The sequence below is a fragment of the Notothenia coriiceps genome, unplaced genomic scaffold (genome assembly GCF_000735185.1).
Source record: "Notothenia coriiceps isolate Sejong01 unplaced genomic scaffold, NC01 NC01_scaffold00001919, whole genome shotgun sequence".
Classification (NCBI taxonomy): Eukaryota; Metazoa; Chordata; class Actinopteri; order Perciformes; family Nototheniidae; genus Notothenia; species Notothenia coriiceps.
The window spans coordinates 55,582-77,323 of record NW_011334620.1 but is presented as its reverse complement, the minus strand read 5'-3'; the positions used below and the strand labels follow the sequence as shown (position 1 = coordinate 77,323).

The 21,742-nt window shown below is 40.9% G+C and overlaps 3 protein-coding genes across 4 annotated transcripts; 2 read left to right on the top strand and 1 right to left on the bottom strand.

Annotated features, from left to right (window-relative positions):
• Positions 1-87: 87 nt before the first annotated feature.
• Positions 88-5,445, bottom strand: eef1akmt2 (EEF1A lysine methyltransferase 2). The gene is made up of 6 exons (XM_010793077.1): positions 5,264-5,445; positions 4,794-4,859; positions 4,479-4,593; positions 3,955-4,062; positions 1,664-1,880; positions 88-380 (listed from the first exon to the last, which is right to left on the bottom strand). Exons 1-6 carry the CDS (start codon positions 5,374-5,376, stop codon positions 283-285), a joined length of 717 nt encoding a protein of 238 aa, XP_010791379.1. The 5' UTR covers positions 5,377-5,445; the 3' UTR covers positions 88-282.
• Positions 5,446-5,462: 17 nt separating this feature from the next.
• Positions 5,463-13,468, top strand: abraxas2 (abraxas 2, BRISC complex subunit). Of its 2 annotated transcripts, none has more exons than XM_010793068.1 (9): positions 5,463-5,560; positions 6,734-6,824; positions 7,515-7,551; positions 8,078-8,144; positions 8,394-8,584; positions 9,135-9,254; positions 9,732-9,816; positions 9,910-10,027; positions 10,281-13,468. In XM_010793068.1, exons 1-9 carry the CDS (start codon positions 5,489-5,491, stop codon positions 10,838-10,840), a joined length of 1,341 nt encoding a protein of 446 aa, XP_010791370.1. In that variant the 5' UTR covers positions 5,463-5,488; the 3' UTR covers positions 10,841-13,468. The 2 variants fall into 2 exon arrangements, with proteins under 2 accessions (XP_010791370.1, XP_010791362.1); XM_010793060.1 differs by having other exon boundaries at positions 9,132-9,254.
• An 809-nt stretch (positions 13,469-14,277) lies between these two features.
• LOC104964294 (ubiquitin thioesterase Zranb1-like) lies at positions 14,278-19,393 on the top strand. Its single transcript, XM_010793042.1, has 3 exons — positions 14,278-14,668; positions 15,896-16,962; positions 19,314-19,393. Exons 2-3 carry the CDS (start codon positions 15,990-15,992, stop codon positions 19,346-19,348), a joined length of 1,008 nt encoding a protein of 335 aa, XP_010791344.1. The 5' UTR covers positions 14,278-14,668; positions 15,896-15,989; the 3' UTR covers positions 19,349-19,393.
• The last annotated feature ends 2,349 nt before the right edge of the window (positions 19,394-21,742 follow it).

Sequence of the window (21,742 nt, the reverse complement as noted above, 5' to 3'; positions counted from 1 at the left end):
CTTGTTGGTCGAATGCACTTATTGTAAGTCGCTTTGGATAAAAGCGTCAGCTAAATGCAATGTAATGAATGCAAGAAGAAGGCAGCAACAAAACAAAAAATATTTATTTAAAGAAAAATGTCCCACTAAGTTACATTGTACATCTGCTACATAACACATTGTTTATCAAAAATGAAGGAGGTATGGCATAAAAAGTCTGCAAAATGTAGAACGATTTCCTATGATTGACAGAAAACCTGCAGAATAGATGGCATAATAAAATATCCTCCGGGGACTTGTGAATCAATGTACTCTCTTGAAGATGAGTGCTGTCACACTGTTGCCAGTCTTTCCTCCAAATTGAAAACTAGGTGTAGGCAACTCTTGTACATACTCAAATCCTGTGAGGAAACAGAGAGAAAATGTGCAGTTTAAGAAATGCAAACTACCGGAACAGCAACATTTTCTTGTTGACTAGGGCTACAGCGGGGTTAGAAGAAGAACTGGGAGTCAATAACTATCTATTCACCATCTGTGGTACTTCCTGGGACCCTGTAAAGACAGCCTGTCAGTGTGACGGATGAGATTTCAAGGCCCTTTGGCCCCCTGCAGGCTCTCTGGAGTGACTACACTGAGAGGAGTGACAGCTAATGGAAGCTTGCCCAAATTCTGACTTTACAAGGCTGTTGTTGCCTGCAGCTTAACAACCTGCCAGGTAACTGGAGCAGCTGTTTAACTGTGTCTGCGGGTCAGACAAAACGTTTTCCCTTTTTATTCAACCGATATACAACACGGCACATATCCAATTAAAAAGGTGCCCTGTGGAGATTTCTTGTAAACAAAAAAAAGTTATATCAATTTGGTGTTACTCAACAAAACACATTGGGTGTATTCTTGAGCTCAAACAGAAAGTATTTTCTTCCTTTAAAATATTGGCAAAGTTTTTTGAAAGTATTTCAAATCAAGGTTTGTTTATAGCCGTGTTTGCTAGCTAATCTTTTTTCCATGCTTGGTTGGTATATTGCTGCATATCTTGGCATGTTATCAAGTAGCTATCGAGATTGTACTGTAGCACAAGAATGCACTTCTATGTAAAATTTCCAAAAGGAGGGGCTATGTTTGTGTGTTGTTTTTTAAATATCCCTTACCTCTTAACTAAAGGCAATGTTGGCCAGAACAGCATAAACCAGGGTACATTTGTACACATATTTACAGGCTCCTTGCATCAACGAAAAGTCCACTTAGCTATTGTCTAACATGGGACCGTTTTTTCTCTGATTCTGACCCAAAGCTCCTTCATTGCTTCAATTGCTAGCCAAAGTGGGTGTCCCTTTTGAACAACAGTAGCTGACACTAAGAGACAGAATAAAACAGACGATTAAAATGCTGCAGGTAGACAGAAAATAATGAACTAGAAACTGCTTGAGCAATGCCAAGGCTGAACCAAAACTGCATCAGGAAGGATTTGAACTAGTGATTTAGATTTTTTAAAACGTCTGATTAAAAGGATCACGTTTACAGTAAATGACCTCTGTAATTGGGTTGGTTTTTTGGAGAGGCAGTGCCTTTTATGACTGTTAGAGAAGTGCATTATGTGATTACAAAAATCCTAAGCGCCTCTCATAAATTAATTAACAACATTTAACATAATGTAACGAAAAATGATCAGCCATTTACCACTCACCTTCACTAAATCGCTCTAGCAGCTGCTCCTTGGTCCAGTTACAGGAAGTGATAACGAAGAATCCTTTGTCCTTGACAGCATCTTTTAGAGTTTGGACATAGAGTTTTTTGCCGTCTGTGGAGTCGTCCGGGTTTAAGCTTATTGCATCGAATGTTCCTTTGTCAATGCAGACATCAAAACCCTTTAGCTCCCCTTGGCAGTTTAAGAAATCCATCTCCTAAAATACAGAGTACAAAGTGAGAAATTAAGAAAAAGTATACCTGTTGATCAATCATAGAAAGAACACCCTAAACGTTATTCTTTATGTGTAGGGTAAATAATATGCAATGTGTGATACCTCACTGGTCAACTTTAAAGGTGGGGTAGGTAATTTTGGAGAAACCAGCTCGAGTGCGCTAGAATTTGAAAATACACAGCTGGAAAAAATCTGCAACTTCCTTACAGTTTGTGCACAGATGGAAAGCTGGCAGGCAGGTAGGCCATCCAGTTATTTTAGCCGGGCCGGCTAAAATGATTGGTCGTGCTTTTTACAGTACCAGGGCTTCCACAGATGAAATTATTTTATGAATTTTTTGTCAAAGCCTTTAAGATATTCATTGCTATCGGGATGTTAGGAGCATTCCATGGAATATAACAAAAAGTGTATCTCGAGCCGGTTTCTCAAACTTACCTACCCCACCTTTAAAAGTAAATTCCAACTGCTGACATGACAGCAGTTAATTCAGTGGAGGTTCCTGACCCACCATACCACCAGTGAAAGGAGTCCTTTATCTGCACAGAGGACAGAGCACCAGATCCCCAGGGTGAGTTTAAGAGCCACATTCTCACTAACCATGGGTCACAAAATGTGTGATTTATGAAAGACGATCAACAGTTATTCACTAGAGACAGAAATGCTTATGTATTGTTGCAAAGTGCGAGTTCAATTTGAGTGTGAGGCTGTAAAATGGAAAACTGTGAATGTGTTGAAGGAATGAAGGAATGCATGTGTCAAAGGAGCAGAAGGTGGAGAATTATGTAAATGGAGGAATGGCTTGACATAGATTTGAAACAAAGAATGACCTTTGAAGTAAGACCTGTCAAAGGATCATGTGGCTGCAACTCTTGACTCCGTTCATGCACAATAACACATACACATTATTTTTGCCATGCTGCAGCATTAAAGAAATACCAACATATCATCTCTCTAACACACACAACTTCTGTGCTGCCTCTGTCCAGCTAAGGTCAATATTGACTTCAGAAGAAGCCTTTCTGTCCAAGCAAAGCACACAGTCATAGGTGCGTGATGCATAACATATATATTCATCTTTATTATGCACATAGGAGAGGAAAACTCACTCATCATAGCCCTTATAGACCGACCTGCATTTTTACCTTGTTTTTCTTGCATATATATGTTAGAAAGATGTGTGAAATCCTGCCAATTCATTTCTGGTGGTTTATTCTGAATGGTGGGCAGACTTCCATCGCATCCAGGGACTTCTTCCTATCCAACTCTCCCACATAGTAAACACAGGATAGTTTCCTCTAACCTTCCCAGGCCGCCACATGCTATGCTGAAGGCTATATTGTATCTTTGGCATTTGGGAATAGTGGGAAATCATTTTGTATCAATGAGTGGTTTGTGCATGGTATAACATCCACCAGATACACTACGATCTTTCGTTGCAGCACTTACATTGAGTGAATTTAAATTTAGCGGAAAATGGTTATTCATGCCGTTTACCAAGTACTACAGTATATATACATACATAGCATAACAATAATCTATTTAAAAGTGTAAATATCATCGTCAGGGTTGCTAGGCACTTTAACTTGTGAGTACTGTGACAACCCTGTGGTTGTCCAGTGTATGGTGCTGTTGTAACCTGGGTTTTTCCTTTCAGAGAGTCTGGAGGCGGAGTCAGGTCCTGTAATCAGGAGAGATGAGACCCACCTGTGGCACCTGGTTCCAGAGGATTTAAGAGGGCTGCAGAACAGGCTTTCGCTCTCTCTCGGCTGCCCTGCCCTGTGCACCAGGCCAGCACTCCTCAGTTTGTTTAGTTGTGACCAGTTTGGTATAAATGATTGTTTTGGGCAACTTTTGTTTGGATATTCTTTCCTTTTGTTACAAACGGAGCCAGCTTGTAACAGTACATAAACACACGTGGAAAATTATAATAGTCTGACGTAGCGTGAATGCTCCAGTGGAAAAAGTACAGCCATATTTTATCACCCACAAATCCTTTACATTTTCTTGTGAAGACTGTATCAATTTGTCGCAGCCAAAAGTGTTGTTATACACCCACCTTTACAGGGACATCTGTCAAATCCTCTGCCTTCAGAACATTTCTGGACAATTCTACAGACGCTGGAGAATAATCTATACCGGTCAGATTGCTGTATCCTTGTTTGGCCTTGACATGAAAAAAAAAAAAAACACAGCAATTAAACTATGCTAATCAACTGTTATAGAAAAATATAAAGTAGTTTGATAAGGAGGTCATTACAGTAAAACTAGCTATCATATACAAACTATATATTAAAGGTTAAGATCACCTAATTGTCTCATGATAATATGTATTATTTGAACTGTATGCTATCATTTTTGCAGAATCATTTTACTACACAACGATGGAGTAACGATGATCTGAAAAGCTACATTAGCAACAGTTATCACTGGAATTGTGTTCCCACGTTATATATAGACTTCTTTATATAAAAGCAAACCTCGTTCTTGATATTTTAGGGGGGTTGTGGTGACCTGACCCTTTAACAACACTTAACTGCCCATGAAATAAAAAACATAAAACAATGTGTACTCTGTTCACACCAGTTCAACTAAAAAGGCTCCATTTCCTGTGCCAATGTCAAGAACGGAAGCATCTTCTGGAATCTTAGCTTTGTCCATCCAACGCAGCACACGGCTCATGCTCTCCTCACCAAACCTTAAAAAAAGGAAACCCAAAGAAATTAGTGAAGACATAGGCTATTGTCAGAAACCAAAAATAATGCATTCAGCACAGCTCTTACTATGCATATTCACATTTTGCATGTCACTTTTGCATGTACTGTCAACACAAGTAGAAAAGTTGGCTTTCTTGTGAGAAATTACCATGCCAGCATTTGATCCTGCGTATAGGATTACCATATTTCACCAACATCTCCAATGTCTGTGAATGTCTCAAGTTCTCTTTGGTATGCCTCTTCCCAACTGCAGGAAAAGGACAGAAGTTGACAATCAGTTAATCACATACTATTCACATGCACGTTGCTATTTTGGAAAATGACAAACTGTAGTGCAATGAACGTAAGTAGATTAGCTTAAAGCTTAAAATAAGTGTATAATATGCTAATGTTTTTGTAGCTCCTGTCTTACTTTTTAAGGACAACCCAATTACAATTCTAAATCTCCAAAAAACAGGAACTACACATCTGACAGTCAACAGCGCTTGTTTTATAGCTAAAATAATATAATGTTCTACTTGCTCTTGACACCAGATGTTGCACGTCTAGCTCTGTTTGTGCATGTTGTAGCTATGCTAACGCTAGCTGTGAAGCCTGGTGAGATTAACCAAGCATCATTAGTTAACGTTAGTAACTGATCACAAAACTTACTACTCTTTCGTTCCGAGTATTGAAGGTCCAAAATCGTTATCCGAACATCTGTCGTCCCCTGGGTCAGAGGCATTTCCACTTTTCTGTTCCACGCTTTCAGCACGGACTTCCATGCTGGTTAGGAGGAGACTGTCATTCGTCGCCTACAGTTCCCAGAATACTTTGCGTTGGAGGAGCCTGCTTGCAACCGCAGGGGGCGCTGGGATTGATAGGGATGTTTCCATCATGGCGGCATCCATTTCAGGTTATACTTTTAGTTCTGTGTGTTATCACAGCGCCAACAGCAACTCAGATCATGTAAGTACTCACAATTATGCTGACAATATATTAAGGAAGTGTTGCTTGAGTATGAGTTGCTCAGTGATGTGGCTAACCGTTCATTAAAGCCTTTAGTTAGTGTTGTTTTCCAGTGTCATCATCCTGTTGCTGGCTAGCTAGTATTGGTTGCGTCTATTTACCGGCAAGCGTGGTTAAATCAGACTGTGTAGCTGCAGTGACATAAAGACAGTAACAGTATTTTAATGTTGATCTCATGTGGAATACCTGCACATCTTTGATATGTGTAGGTATAACATTATGAGACATCCACACGATTAACGTTACGTGCTTTGTCAGTAGATGAAACGGTATTGGGAAAGTTTGAGTTCCAGGAAATAGTCAGTAGTTAGCTACTTAGCATGTTGGCTAAGATACCAAGTCGAGTGACTTCCGTGTGCCGGTGCTTCTAATGTCTGCAGTCACCTTCGACCTGTCATCTGATATCAGTTTAGTATGTCATTACACTGTGAAGTTAGCTCTGTGAATTGTAAAACTAATCTACAATAAACTGTATTGTTTTTGTCGTTTCCGTGTTGCTCGATTGGCTTCTTAGCCAACCTAGCTAATGTCAGTTTCATTTTATGTCAATACCGACCAACAATGTGAATTGCATGCGTAAGAACATGTTTATTTCTCTTTTATATTGTGTAGTTTATCGTTTAACTGTCAATATGCCGTTGCCTCTTGTCAAGACTTTAAAAGTCGACATAGGAGAGTTGCTGACTACTAGTTTGCCTGCAGTTAAAGACTATAATAACTTCTGTCAACAAGATTTAATTATAATTGTGTGCTTCTCATACGTTTGTTGTTGTTGTGTATGCACTCCATTGAGTTAACATCAAATCCATCTGGCTTCTTGAAATACTATATGTATGCCCCAGTACCCCCAAGAAGGTTAAAATATCTCTTTCTCAGATTCCAATGCCTTGTTTTCAAAGGGCTTGTTTTGTTTGACCAACAGCTGCTAAGCCTAAAGATTTTACTTTTTTCATCACAAAAAGTAAATCCTCACATATGAGAATTCAGAACCAGTATAAGTTTGGCATTTGATAAAACACTTGTTTTTGTTTTCTTGTAGTCAGTTTTCAGATTAATGGGATAATTGTTTCAAGTCTACATTAGTGCCCTAACCCCAGTTTTGTATTACCACAGGAGGGCTTCCTATTAGGAGATGTAAGGCAAGAAGAGACTGTCAGCATCACTGACGCACAGATCAGCGCGGCAGAGTTGCTCCAGGTAGTAGGTAAGCCCCAAGACAGGAAAACAAAACAAAAATGTTGTGACATCTCAGCAATAAGTAGCAACTGATCAATGCCATTTACTCACTTTGATTTTGATACTTAAAATGAGAGAAATTAGTCATCGGAAATCCACTGGAATCGGTATTGGATTGTAATGTGCCAAAATATGTCAACATATTAAAAGTAATTGAGATAATGGACATGTACATTGTTATGTTAATATGCATTGTCCAGTTGTGTGGGTTGTTTGGTTTCACTGCTACTCAAATTTCTCCCTTAAAACTCCAGTCCACTCAGGAAAAAACATGCCTCAATGGATCTGAATGTGAAATGTAATTAGTTGCATATAAGCAGCTTTTTGCTGAGCACTTATTCCTTTGCTTCACTCACAGAAGTGTGCAAATGCATTGCTGATTACTAAATTATTTGAAGCGGTTGGAATAAAAGTCTGCTTTGTACATGATTTTGTATTGTACCAAACTAAAACAACTGAAACAACAAGCCAATGTAAATCAGTCAGAGCTTGCCTTCTTTGTGAGCTCAGTTGTACTGTTTGTGTGGCCTTATTGTCCAACTTTTGTTTTAGTCCTCTGCTTTTTAATTAGAGTTGTCCACATTTTGGCTAATATCTTTTTAACATATTGCATATATGACCTAAAGGCAGGTTTTTTGTCTGTTTTTTATCCCAACAGAAATCCATAACCATGATCCTTGTGCACAGTTATTTAGGTAAGATGTGAGTTTCTATTTTCAAACAGCTACTATTATCCTCAGTTATGGTGAAATGTGCCCGATGTGTGCAATTTGAAGAACAGAAGTAGCTTAAGGGAGACAGTAATGGTCAGCCAACATTTTTAGTCATGATCATTTAATGTAGGAAAATCTGACATTATCTTTGTTGTAACAAACACAATATGGCAATGTAGGATAACGTGGCATCTTACCATAGATGTTGTTTAAAGCATGTAGAGAGCCTGAGACCTGAGCATGTATTATTGTTTTTGTCACTCAATAAAAATGCCTTTTTGCTGAGTAGATTCTGGCGTCTTAGTTTTAAGTCATTATACACATACAGACAATTTAAATGCATACATAAATTACCCTGCATGCATTTCAGCACAAGTTGCATTTGACATTGGACAGTAGATGGCCCCATCTGACAAAATTGGGTAAAGAAGTTGGCCAAGGCAAATGAGGAGTAGGAACACGGTGATTCAGTTTGAACTTACTTTATCTGTTTCTTCCCTCTCAACAGCTTTTATGACTACGCAGGCAAACTCAATGAGGAAAATCTCAACAGCATACTTAAAGATAGGCGGAAAGTGAGTGATGTTTTTTTATTTTTTTTATTGTCATTTCAACGTACATTGTTGGGAAAAAAAGACACTGATTATTTAAATTACATTTGTATGGTTATGTATCTAAAGGTTCCATTATTATTAGTGTTTGTTTTGTTCCTAATGATGTATTTGTATGTGTTTCAGTCCACATATGTTTTGACTTCATCCTAAATTGGGTTGGATTGTTACTAAATTACACACATTAAGGATTTTTTGTTATCTGCTGTCTAGAACGTCATTGGCTGGTACCGGTTCCGGAGGAACACGCAGCAGCAGATGTCTTTCAGGGAACAGATCATCCACAAACAGCTGACTGAGCTTCTTGGTGTGCCCGACCTCGTTTTCCTTCTGTTCAGCTTCATCTCCACCGCCAACAGCTCCACACACGCACTAGAATATGTGCTTTTCAGACCTAGCCGCAAGTAAGAACTGCATATTGACTAACAATGGTAAATGACAAACATAGAGGTAGTTCCCATCTTGTCTCTTTATTCTAAATCCAAGATCCGGTTTCTGGACACAATTATACAAGAAGTTTCTTCATCAATGTTATAAAATTCAAAAGTCATTCAGGCCCCTTACTCATATATATATATAAACAATCCCTCAAAACTCACCTTTTTACTCTTGCCTTCAACTCCTAATCAACTAACCCCTTGCCCTTATTCCTCCTAGCTTAGCACTTTCTACTTTTGTTGTTATTTTTGTTTTACTTGCTTGTAAGCGCTTTGAGCACCAGGAAAAGCTCTTTATAAATGTAATGTGTTGTTATTATTATTATTATTATTATTATTATTACATAACATCATGTAAAAGTGATGCGTGACCTCATAAGTCAGAATCCTTCTAACTAAATAAAAAATGCTAATTTTGGGTTACAATTATTTTGTTGTCATAATAGTATGTTTATACTCTTAATTTCCTTAAAAAGTATGTTTTTAATAGTGCTAACTGGTCATCTTTCCTCAGTAGGTTTAACCAGAGGATAACCCTCTCAATCCCAAACCTTGGCAACACGAGCCAGCAGGAGTACAAAGTCTCCTCAGTGCCCAACACCTCACTCAACTACACGCAGGTCATCAAAGAGCACGGGTAGGGTTTCTCAGCTTTCTCTTTGCTATGCTCACTCCCATTTTTAGGTTGCTCATGTTGTTGTTTAGTCTTGCCACTGTTTGTTAGTGGTATCAGCATACGTTGGTGGGTGACTGCCTGCGGGGGGAAGCTGTTATGTGAGTGCACCCGTCTGCTTATATATCTGTGTCTAAACTTAGACCCATTCTGTGTGTCATAGAGAGCAACATTCTGTGTGTCAGTGATCTAAACTGCTGGGAGTTTAGATCACTTTATTTAAACCACAGCCCTTTGAGTTTATGATTTATATGACAGCCTGTGGCGTTTGTCTGTGATATAAAATAAATGAACACATTTACCAATACACACCTTAACTGCTCTTATGCCTTTGAAATGTTTAATATAAAAGAACAAACTGGATGAGCTTGTTCTGTGTGATGTGAAGAAGTATGTCTTGAATAATATAATGGATGTGAATGTTGGTTAATATCATTCCAGGGCTGAATTCTTTGACAAAGATGGTGTGATGAAGGACATCCGAACAATATTCCAAGTCTACAGTGCACTACAAGACAAAGTGCAGGTGAGCTGGCTTGTAGTGAAATAGTTTTCTGACAAGATTCCTTTTTGTTTTCCCTTTTTGTGTGAGTTTTTCACCTGTTTGTCTCGTTTTCAGGCCGTGTGTGGGGAGGTAGAAGAAAGTGAACGTGTGAAGGAGAAAATTCAAGAGGATGTGAACAAACTCAAACAACAAATTGCTCTCAGGAAACACAAGGCAACAGAAGAGGAGAGAAGTACGTGCCTGATTCTAAAAAGTGTAATGGTGTAATTAAATGTAATATGGTTTGAAACATTAACTTTCCTTAGATCATAAAACAAAATATATTACACTCCTGAGTCCATGCCTTTCCCCCGGGCCTTTTTCAAACATCTTTTTGTTAAGCCAACCAGCCAACTTCATTTCCTCAGTTTTTAAAGCTAACATTTTGCAAAATAGCTAAATGCTTTACCTTCTTCACCAGTTATAACTTTCTCTCTGTTCCACAGGGCTGCGGGAGGCCCAAAACACAGACTCCCATCCCACTCCAGAGGAGAACACAGAACTCTCTGAAGCTTCCTCTCTCTCCAGGATAACGTTTCCCACCCCCTCTGCTCCGGAGCGGCCCATTACCTCACCCAACCCTCCATCTTACACTGACCTCTTGTCCCAGGATGACTCTCTGCTCTCCTCCTCTTCCCCACCCACCAGCGCTGCTCTGCTGCCCCGACCTCAAGCTGTGGGCTCCCCGGGACACCCCCCCCCCGGCCCGCTGGGGATGGGCCTCGGGTTGGGCCTGGGGCTCGGTGCCAGCTCTAAGCCTGTCGCCACCCCCAGCACCCCGTACCTTGGCAATGGTGACGGGTCGAGCTCTGACTCGTTAGACAGACAAGCTGCGGGGCAGGAAGATGACGAGGAGGATGATGACGAAGATGAGGACAGTAGCGAATATGAGAACTTAGTGAGTGAAGCTGCTCATCTGCCAATAGCCTCTGGCAGCGTTTTAACACAAGGCCGGCCGGCTGCCCTCGGTCCGGACGGGGACGCTCGCGGCTCACAGACAACATAGAACCATGCCACAGTGTGTGTACAGGACACAATTAAGTGACGCACCTTGATAGGAGGGCATCTCAAGCAATCAAAGATAGACAAATATAGACAAAAAGTAGTGCCAGTCCTGAAAGTGAAAGGCATGCACAGGTGGTGTCCCTCTGCGAGTGTTTCTTGTCTTAGTCTTATCTCCATTTTAAGGGGAAACTTTGTTATGCTTTGCAGGCTTAACAGGCGTGTCTCACTGGGGGAAAAGATGTCTGTCTGAAATAGGGTCGGTTTAGGTACTTCAGTGCGGATGTTTTGGCTCTCTAAATGCTCCATGCTTTCTGTATCTTTTGTTTCACATTTGCTTCACCAATTCTAAGCACCCACTTTTGCATTACCTCTTGCACTATTTGTTTGCCTTCTTTTTAACTAACGATCGAAGAAAAACAAAAGGAGAACATTATGCACACTTCCAAAAATTGTTTTTAAGTAGGTAAACAATGGTTAACTTTTTATGTTTGATTTGAAAAAGAGATTTAAATTATGTAACTAGAACTCCTTGAAATGCAAATGTATCACGTTTGGATTTTCAACTTATTAGTTTTTCATTTGTATGTTCCACAGTCTCTAATTAATCATACAAAATTTACTTTGCCACTTTTTAAATGGGTGCTTTATATATACATAATTATATATAATTATATTTTTTTGTCAGATTAATAATTAATCTAATTTGTTTGACAACAATGTCAATGTCTTGTTCCTTTTTGGTTTACACTGAAATTTTATGCGCTTTGCTGCACTTAACAAAATGTAAGATTTCTTTTTATTATTGTGCTATACCAATGCTGTCATGTTGTGCCACTTGAGTAGTCCTCTTCGAGCACCTTGAGCCAAACTCGGCTCGGCTTTTGTGTGTTGTACGAGGCTCCCAGGGCAACACGATGTACTGTAGCTTTACTAACCAGATGCTTAAGGTTCCCTCCTGCTGCTGCAACACAGAGAGCTACCACTAAAAAACTGCATCTGTCTGTTTTCTTTTTCACGTAAAACCCTGGCTGCTACTTCCACTTCACAGTGCTGTTAGTCTCAAATACTACTGACCATGAACATATAACCTATTCAAGCTCACTTCTCACTGACTTGTTTTCTATTAAAGTCATAATGGAAGGCTGTCACCCCCTGTAGTGTGTGAATTGTAACCTTGTGAACAACGAGCGATCACCTTCTTGTCTCGGCATAGTCGACAGCAGACCTCATGCATTCGGACCTGGTTGGGTCAATGTTACGTGTATGGACCTGGATAATGTGATGGGACCTTGCTTCAATATACAGTGCCTTCCACTCAGGGCAGTTTCTATCTGCACACGGTACACATTCACAGATCTCTCTTGAGGGGTTAAATTATAACAAATGTGTTGTTGATGTCCAGCTTTTTTTTGTTGACTTTCCATCATGTGATGTTTTCTCTAGCTGAAACAACACCTCACTGCTTACTAAAGCTGTTTTCCCTTTTTTAATACTTAAACAGACAACTTTCTAAATGGATCTGCAGCTCTTGTTTGCAACTGTGAATTTGCTTGCTCTATTATTTTTCAACTGGAATTCTAATGTAAAGTCAGTGGCAATCTGATGAATAACTGATATTTGGTATGGTGAGCATGACTGACATGCAGATTACTTTTTTTTTTGTATACATCTATACCATTGAAGACAACGGATAAACAAGGTTTCGATTGATAGGGTGCTGGGTGAATTCCTCTTGCATGAATTGGTAGATGGACACCGTTTTGATCAGCATGGACAGATATTTGCACTGCACATGGAGAACGTCTTACATAATGATCAGCAGGTTGCACTTAAATGAAGACATTTGGTGGTGGGAGAAGCGCTGCCTTGTGAACAAGCTCCACTTTATTTACATGGCCTGTTTGTATGGAATGTTTGTTTGTGTTTTGCCTAATTTGCCCTGATGTGTAATGCCAATGCATAACTCGGGAACTGGCACTCAAAATGTTACTTTATAATCACCCAGAGTAACGCAATCACACAATGTTAAATTAAATGACAAAATAAATTTGTTAGGAATATGGTTTCCTTTGAGTAGTAGAATATACTAAGGAAATACATAATGAATGTATAGTAGACAAGTGGGGAGGGGTAGCATTTAAAAGGCACTTACTGTAAAAGCTTGTCTAAGTTGATTGTTGTGGTGGTATAGATAAGCAATTCTCAATGTTGGTCCTCGATCTTAATCCTTGTCCTTAGTACCTAGATGATTGCTTTTTAAGTCTCTCTTTCTGGCATCCCCAGGTATAATCCTGACTTGATGGCCAGAATATAAAACAGCAAGGCTCTGGTGCTGAGGGCTCCTGGAATGAAGCATAAGGACTAACATTGTTTCTATCCTACCTTTCAAGTTCCAACATAGTACAAATATACACTTATGTACTCTCACTGTATGGGGTGACCCTTCCCTGAGTGGGCCGTTGCAACATCAACACCTCCCTGAGAGCGCAAAGTCCAGTGCACAGCTACGAACTTCTCTCTTTTATCTGGATGTGTGTACTTGACTAAAGTAGACCAAGGACTTGCTTGGACGAGCAAAGATAATATTGTTCTTAAACTGGGAGATAATAAATAAGACATACATATGTGATATGATGTGCCTTCGTTTTCTTATCGTTGTAAGTTGAGTACTTTTAATGTGCAAATCATTTTTTTTTTTAAACTTGTATGGCTACATTTATTTTCTTATTTTGAATGTTTTTTTGCTGGTTTAAGATACTTCATAAGGGTTATTTTATGAAAGAGCCTTAAATGGTTAAAAACAGATAGTAGCTTCTTCCAAAGTCTTGCAAAACCACATCTCCAATATTTGTTTGGGATGTGTATTTCTATGCGCAAAATATACTGGTGTTTGTTTCAATGACATCACCTTGAAGTGGGAAGGGCTTTCCTGTAAACTAGAGTTGCATGCATGCATTTTCGCAGGTGAACAAATGCCAAGTAAGAATTATGGTGCACATCAATGTTTGTCCTCGGGTAGTGTAGATGTCCGTCAATAACAACAACAATTGAGCGCTTGGAACTGTTGCACAAGCTGTCATGCATTACTGCAGACTGCTTGCTGCAGTATTTTTTACGATGACATCATCCTGTTATCCCCTTTGAGATGATACCACGTGGTTGCTTGGCAAAAGATGCAGCAAATTACGATGCACGAATTAAAAATAACATGTTTTACTATAAGTAACTAGACTCATAGCATAAAAAAGGTAACATGTAAACTGAATTTTGTCGCTGGTATTACTATGACATTCGAGCCTGTTTTGCTTTCACTGAGCCTTTTAACAGTTGGAATGAGATACGTAGAATCTGATTGGTCAGTGTCAAGGGATACACAAAAAACAACCAATCATATTGGTTGGCAGATTCAGGTGGTAAATCCTGATCCTGCCCCTGACTGTAACACGGCCCAGAGCTCTGTGCTCTCCCTCGTAGTGTATTTTTTAGCTCTGCCTCGGTTGCTTCCCTTCCCCTGTGCCGCCATTAAAGCCCGTCAGCTTCGTGTTTGGGAGTCGGGAGAAGCATGAAGATGATTTAAAGCGTCAAAACAACCGAGCGAGGGGACGGGACTAGGGGGGGTTTGTTGCTCCGCGGTGTGTATGGACCTTTAACTGCCAACTAAACGGCGCCCAAATAAGTAAATATGCGGTTAGTGTCGTCCAAGTGAGAGGAGCCCGAGTCCGGATTGGAGTGGGTTTCTCTGCCGTTGGGGGGGCGAGGGGGCTCGCGGAAGCTCCATTTGTTTTGGCTGCAGTGGGAAACTGAGGAGTGTAAACATAGCAAAGCAAAGGTAAGTGATTACGCGATCTTCTTGTAGACTTGATAAGGGCCTCCCTCCAACTGGTACAGTCAGACAGGGGCAACACATAATCCCGTAATGGTAGCTTCTAGTTTGGCTATAATTCCTAGCTGGCAACCCGAACCACCGAGTTGTCATGTAAAATAACAAAACAGCTAGCTCGCGCCGTTGGTCTGTAAACACTTGTTATAGAGTCAGGAGCGACGGTTTGAATGTAGGACATTTACTTGTAACATAGTAATCCTACAAGAACTGAGTACTTCTTGTACCTCCTCTGTAAAATAGCACAAATGACACTAGTCGACTGCTCATTTCAGTGTATTTGTTTATTTCTGGCGAATGTATGAATTGTATGCACGAAACTAGTTGCTAGTCACGAGTAAACAGGTTGAACGTGACTACTTTACCTTCAAGGCAAGGTTCCCATTGTTATTGTGTGATCTTTGCCTACAAAACGTGCAGCTCCGGAGGAATCGCGTCTCTGAATGTGCTGAATACCTCACAGTGTGTTGGTAAACTTGGAGGCGTGGTATAAACACAATCAGAGCCAACTCTTCTGTGAGCTTCCCCAGCGAGTTAACTTTAGCTTATTAGCCTTTGTCTAGTAAATAATGTTCACATTGTAACACCTGTGGTTTGGATCATTCACTTTCATATGTGGGTAAAGGGCTTTGGGGCGAATTCAATTCCAGTGCATCAGTAAGTGTCTTAACCAGTCACGCGCCTCCCTGCTGGGTGTCTGGTTTCATATGTCCTTGTCTCTTGTTACCCAGCTCGGTTGTAGGGCACATTTGCCTGGTGTGTATAACTTACAGTATGTGTTTAAAGCCGGTGCCAGGTTTTAATGCAGCTGCGCAGATTCACTGTTGCCATCCGGCTCCGTCCTGGCACTTTGCTTTCAGGGTTTCTAAACATTGCTCCCTTGGATTTCTGCAGCAAATTAGTGCCAGAGCAAACAGCACTGTAGATGTTTGCATGTGTTTGTCAGTAAGTTACCCAAAGGCCTGAGTGCCACAGGTGGTTGTAATAAAGCATGATGTTTTGTTTTTTTAAATAGTGCATTATCTGTGAGATTTACCATTGGAAAGCTGAGCTCCATATTTGCCAGTTTGAATGCAGAAACATTTTCATTATGTATTGTAGTTGAATGTTTATTTGGCATTCCATCTAAGTGTTTTTCACCAAAATACCCTTATTTTTTCCTTCTTTGTACCCTAGTGTACTGCTTGCTGTGTGATCTCCTTAAGAGTGTGTCTGCCGAGCTGAGGATCCCTCTGACCGGCAGGAAGCCTCCTTCAGCGTCGGTGCGACGATGACCGAGCTGGTTGCCAAGTGGCCCTGTGAATACTGTACATACGAGAACTGGCCGTCAGCCATCAAGTGCACCATGTGCCGCGCTCAGAGGCCTAGCGTGGGTGCTATCATCACTGAGGAGCCCTTCAAGAGCGGCCCCCCTCTGGATGCCAGTCTGCACCAGTGGGACCCTGCAGGCCTCAGCAACAGCCCAACCCAGGGGGGATCCAGCCTACTTATTTGCCCAGACTCCAGTGCCCGACCCCGCGTTCGCATTGCTGATGTACCTGAGACTAGTAGCAAGTGGTCATGCCACATGTGCACCTACTTGAACTGGCCTCGGGCCATCCGCTGCACCCAGTGCCTGTGCCAGAGGCAACACGCTCAACACCAAAAGCATGGGCAGCACAGAGCCCACCAGGGACATATCACCCAGCACCCTCGCAGCCCCACAGAATCACCCCAGAGCTCAGGCTCCGGATGCCGCCCTGCTCCCTCAGCCACCATTACAGACCCCTGTGAGGAATATAATGACCGCAACAGGCTCAACACTCATGCACAACACTGGACCTGCACCGCCTGCACTTATGAGAACTGGGCCAAGGCACTTAAGTGTGTGGTGTGTGATCACCCCAGGCCAAATAGTATGCTGGCTGAACCCATTGAGCTAGCATCAGAGCCTGAGATTCACCAACCTTCCTCAAAACGTAATGAACAGGAAAGGGACAACAGGAGGGGTGTCATTGGGCATGTGGTCGGGCAAGGAGTAGTGGGCGTGCTAGGGGGGGTAGTGGGTTGTAGCAGCAGCCAAAGAAGGTCACCTCCGACCTCAAAAACGGAGTCAGAGGTGAACATGGACTTTCAGAGGATTGAAGTGGCATCAGGAGCTGGGATTGGGATTAAAGAGGAACTGGAGGTGGATTTTAAAAAACTGAAGCAGATTAAGAACCGGATGAGAAGGACTGATTGGCTCTTCCTCAATGCCTGTGTTGGTAAGTTTCAATTATTTTAATGTAGCATGTATTGCATTTGAGGTTTTTCCCTTGTGTTTTGTTATGTTATGAGGTTAGCAATGACTCATCTGAGTGATGTAAGATAGACCAACAGAGAACTGGGTGAAAATGGGATTCCCCAGAATGTGTGTGAATACTTGATATGTTTTACCCTCCGCTTTAGGTAAATGGTTAAAAACAATTCAGCCAAGTCTAGGTGATTCTGATTGGCCTCCTTTTGATGCTGACTGCATATGTTCAGAAATCCCCTGCATTCAGCTGGTGTAGAACTCCCCTGCACAAACAGCGAGAGCAGCCCACACTGTAGACTGGAGAATGTGGAGTGGGAGGGAGGATGAACATTTAAGAACAACTAGTGATTGTTTTTTCCCCACCATCACGCTGCTATCTCACTCTGTCTCTTGCCTTCACCATGCCTACGTATAGTTTGTTCTGAACACCCACTCAACCTCCAGGCCTTCTTCCTTATATGGAGCTTTGACAGACAATTCTTTTGTGTTAAACTGACAGCAACAATTTGACAGCCATGCTTGTATTTGATATCCCAATGAAGCCCTCACAGTGATAGTCATACGGTTTTTCATTACGCTACATTCCTTAAATCAAAGCCGGGATAATCGGGTCTGACTGTCACACAAACATCACAGTTTGCTTTAGGTCCTACACTTGGTCTATTGCTGCATGTGACAGGGTGAATTCCCTCATGCCTGTGTGGCTTGTCCCCTTGGGACCAAGTCTCGTCTGGTCAGTGGGTCTGATTTCTCTTTTAGCATATTCAAGTGTTGGCTTTCCTGATCTGATCAGACATCTCTCCATTGTCCCTTAGAGGAAGTGAAATCCAAGCACTGTCTGAAATCACTCTCTATTTGCCAGAAGACTCATGACATGTATTTTTGTGAAAGTGTAGGTTATTTTCATGACTGATATCTGCCTATTGTTTCCTAGTCATTTGCTCCTGGGAAAGGTGTCCATTATAGTTCCCCAGAGAGGATGTAGACATATGCATATTGATTGCGTTATTTGACCAACAGCAAGAAACCCCGTAATATCCAACTGACTGTCTTTGAAAACAAAAACAAAACCAACAAATATTTGCATTTGAGGAGAATCATTTGGAATTTTTTCTTGCTAAAATCATATTTTATTACATTATTGTGAGCACACAACTTCCCAATAAAACCTCAGTGCAATGTTTAATCTTTAGCTCGTGAACTGATGTGCAAATGTGTCAGCCTTGAAAAGTGAAAAGTGAAAAGTACATATTTGGCAATAGCAATGACCTTCGCTCCTATATTCAGGATGACCTTATATCAACTCTCTAAACTCAACCGGTGTGGCTTACATGTGTGATTACACCCTATCAGGAAACGCTTAGTTGTAACTTATAGCTTTATAAATGGCTCTGGTTCATTTAGGGTCAGTGAGCCCACACACATAATATAAACACAAAACGTTCCTAGCTGTTCTATGTGACAATGTCTGATATGCGAAAGAACTCTATATTCTTCTTCTTAGTTGATTCATAATATTTGTGCCTGTAAATTGGGAAATCCCTGAAGATTTCTTTTGGAATACAAGAACTTCTGGTAAAGCTATCCTGTCAATTAGGTATTGGGAATGGGTTTGAATACATCTTCACTACTTGTAAAGATGTAGCCCTCAGGACGTAGTCCCTTAGTTCTTACATCATTCCACTTGTCTGCAGTGCAGGTTTCAGTCTGTTGGGAGTGATCGTTATTGTGTAACTTGAGAAAAGGAGGCAGATGTCTACACTCTTATAAGGGAAAATGATTCTGACAAAACATTTACATTCTGGCTTTTGCCCAAAGCAACTCACGAATAAATCCACTTTGTGTGGAAAGAAATAGTTCTAAGAAAACAAAAAAGGGTATAAAAAAAACCCCACTTTTGCCTTAGAAGGAAGACACAAGACAGAGATGTTGTTACCACTGACTATTGATCATTTTCTTTTGACAGAGGTCACAACAGTCTACATTACTGAAAGAAAAAGCATGTACTGAGTGGGAGAGAAGATACCAGCATCACTTAGCCTGACCCATCCCCTATCTCCTCTGTCTTTTAAGTGTATGCCAGTTTGCATATTTCCCACTGTTTTTGTTCTCTGAAAGATCTGTGGGTACAGTCCCGGCTGCAGGGCAACAGGCACACCCACACTGTGTGTTTTTTGGAAAGTGGTTGTGATCCCTCTTCATCACACTGTGCTGCTATTGTGTAGCTCCTCTCCTCATCTCTCACAGTGCTAGCCAGCTCCACATGGCACAGCGAGTCCTTCCACCCACTCCATGTCTCTCTGGGTCTCACTCACACAGATCATGCAGCAGAGGCATTGTGTGTGGTCCTTTGACGCGAGAACAAAAGCTCAACAGTGTTTGATGCTTTCAAAAAGTACCAGAGAATACTACATGGGCCTTTACTGTACATGCTGGAAAAGGAAAGAGACACTTTGTGTTGCTCTGTGGCATTGACATTAATTTACACTGTGTTGTTTGAGTTTATTTATTACATCATGATCACACACTTGTCTAAATAGTTTCTCCTTCAACAGCTTCTAAATGTGTATTCATGTCATTGCATCTGCTGCCATTTTGATCGCAGTACTAACGGCTGGTATTGGTCTGAGCTTTCTCTGTGTCTAATGAATCATACGACCACCCACATATCCATTTCAGTCCACCTTTAATCAGTGTGTGCTATTGCTTTGGTTTAGGAGTTGACTCAAAGACAGTTCACTATTACAGCAGCCACACACTGCATGCCCACAACCTTTGTTTCAATCCTTTTTACTTGAAGACACAGATTAATGGCGTGGTCTCGAGCATCCCATGTGTATGAGTTCATAGGATTACTAAAGGAAAGCTTACTTGGCATAATAACTTCAAAGCAAACGACTGGTTTATTCTCCAGACATTCAAATATGTCTCGACAGTTTGAATGTCTCGTTGAATAGATCGGCGCTTCGAGGTTGTTTGTGTGCTTGTGGTTGACGGAAATAGCTTTTGTCAGATGGTAATATTTGCACACTGTGCCAAAAAAAAGTAAAGAAAAGCAAACACCTGCATCTGTCAGATCAAACACATCCTCCAACCCTCACGCTAAAATCTNAGGTCTCCCTTGAAAAAGAGATCAATGATCTCAATGGGATACACCTGGGTAAATAAAGGTTTGAAATTAAATGAAATGAAAAAGTTATAATGCATAAGATAGATCAAGGGCATCTTATGCATTATAACTTTTTCATTTCATTTAATTTCAAACCTTTATTTACCCAGGTGTATCCCATTGAGATCATTGATCTCTTTTTCAAGGGAGACCTGCTCAAGTAGGTTCCACATGAAACATAAAAACATAAACAGAACAACAACAAAAAAAACTGGATGTTTTGCTCATTCATTTGTACTGTGTGAATTTTGTTTGCTATTATTGTAAAAAATGTCATGCTGCCCTCTTGGTCAGGTCACTCTTAAAAGAGTTTAATATCAATGACACTTAAATATATATAATTGAAATCCTATCTTTGTTTCCTCTGCCGTAATCACTGTTCAGTTGGGGTCATTTGTCAAAACGTTGTTTCACAAATGCAATAGCCTGCTAGACTGTTCTTCAAATCTTTTAATAAATTGAAGTAAGAAAGGGACCCCCCACTATACATGTCTCATTTTTTATCCACTGTCTTTCACTTCTTACTTTCTCTGGCAGTCACTCGTCCCCCTCTCATGATCAGGGTGCACCTGCCTCCACACTACGTTGCACACCACTCTCATGGGAGTAAACTGTAATTGAATATGCTTTTTGCCAATGTCAACAATTTCCCTCCCCCCTTAGTGTTACAGTAATTGCCCCCTGTGTTGAAGGACATGCTACTGTAAATTCAAGCACCCGCTATCAATCACCATCCTCCCTTTCTTTTTTTGGGGAAGAAGGGGGTGTGGTGACGTCACAGCAAGGAGCGTGGCATGCTGTTTCCACTGTTAATGTTGACGTTAACATTGTCTCACATGTCTTGTTATTTCAACCAGCACTTTGTCTCTAGCTCTCAAAGGGTGGCCTTTTGAAGTTCATCCCTTTCTCCCTTTGTCAAGTTGTTTTCCTAACATTCCTGTCAGGTCGTCACTGTAGCCCCCGTACATTGTTTGTCCGCTCAAAACAATGATTTCCGTGCACCAGTCTGTGAGACAGCATGCCAAAATTAGAGAAAGGCATCCAAGAGGACGGGGTTTTGGATCAGCAAAGGGCCCTTTTTGCCAAAAGCTTCAACAGATTCACGACTTTACCACTTGGCTTAGTATTTCAAGCAACTTGGGCACTTTGCTGTAGGTGTATTATCTCCCAAAAATGTGTGATAGACTCTATTGTACAGACAGGGAGACAGCTGGCAAGACACACAGCTTTCCAAAGCACATCCTGCTGACCAATTGACTTGTGGAAGAGCGTGCCAACTATTTCACTTGCTGATTTCTCATTGTAATATGAAGTTCATGTTTTTGTAATCAACAGTCTTGCAGGTCCAGGTTCAAGATAGTCAGCAGATTGAATGTTGCTTGTTTGTTTGCTCAATAACTCAAAAACAGCGGCTATAACATTTGGTGGACCGACTGAGGAACAGTGGCAATTCTTTCAGGATCTAGGATTTCAGTTTTTTGTCCGTAACTATAAAATAAATGGACACAGAATCTTGATGTTAATGACTAGAGTAAGGCGCCATTACGATTTACAGCTGATGTTTCCTCTTTTATATCAT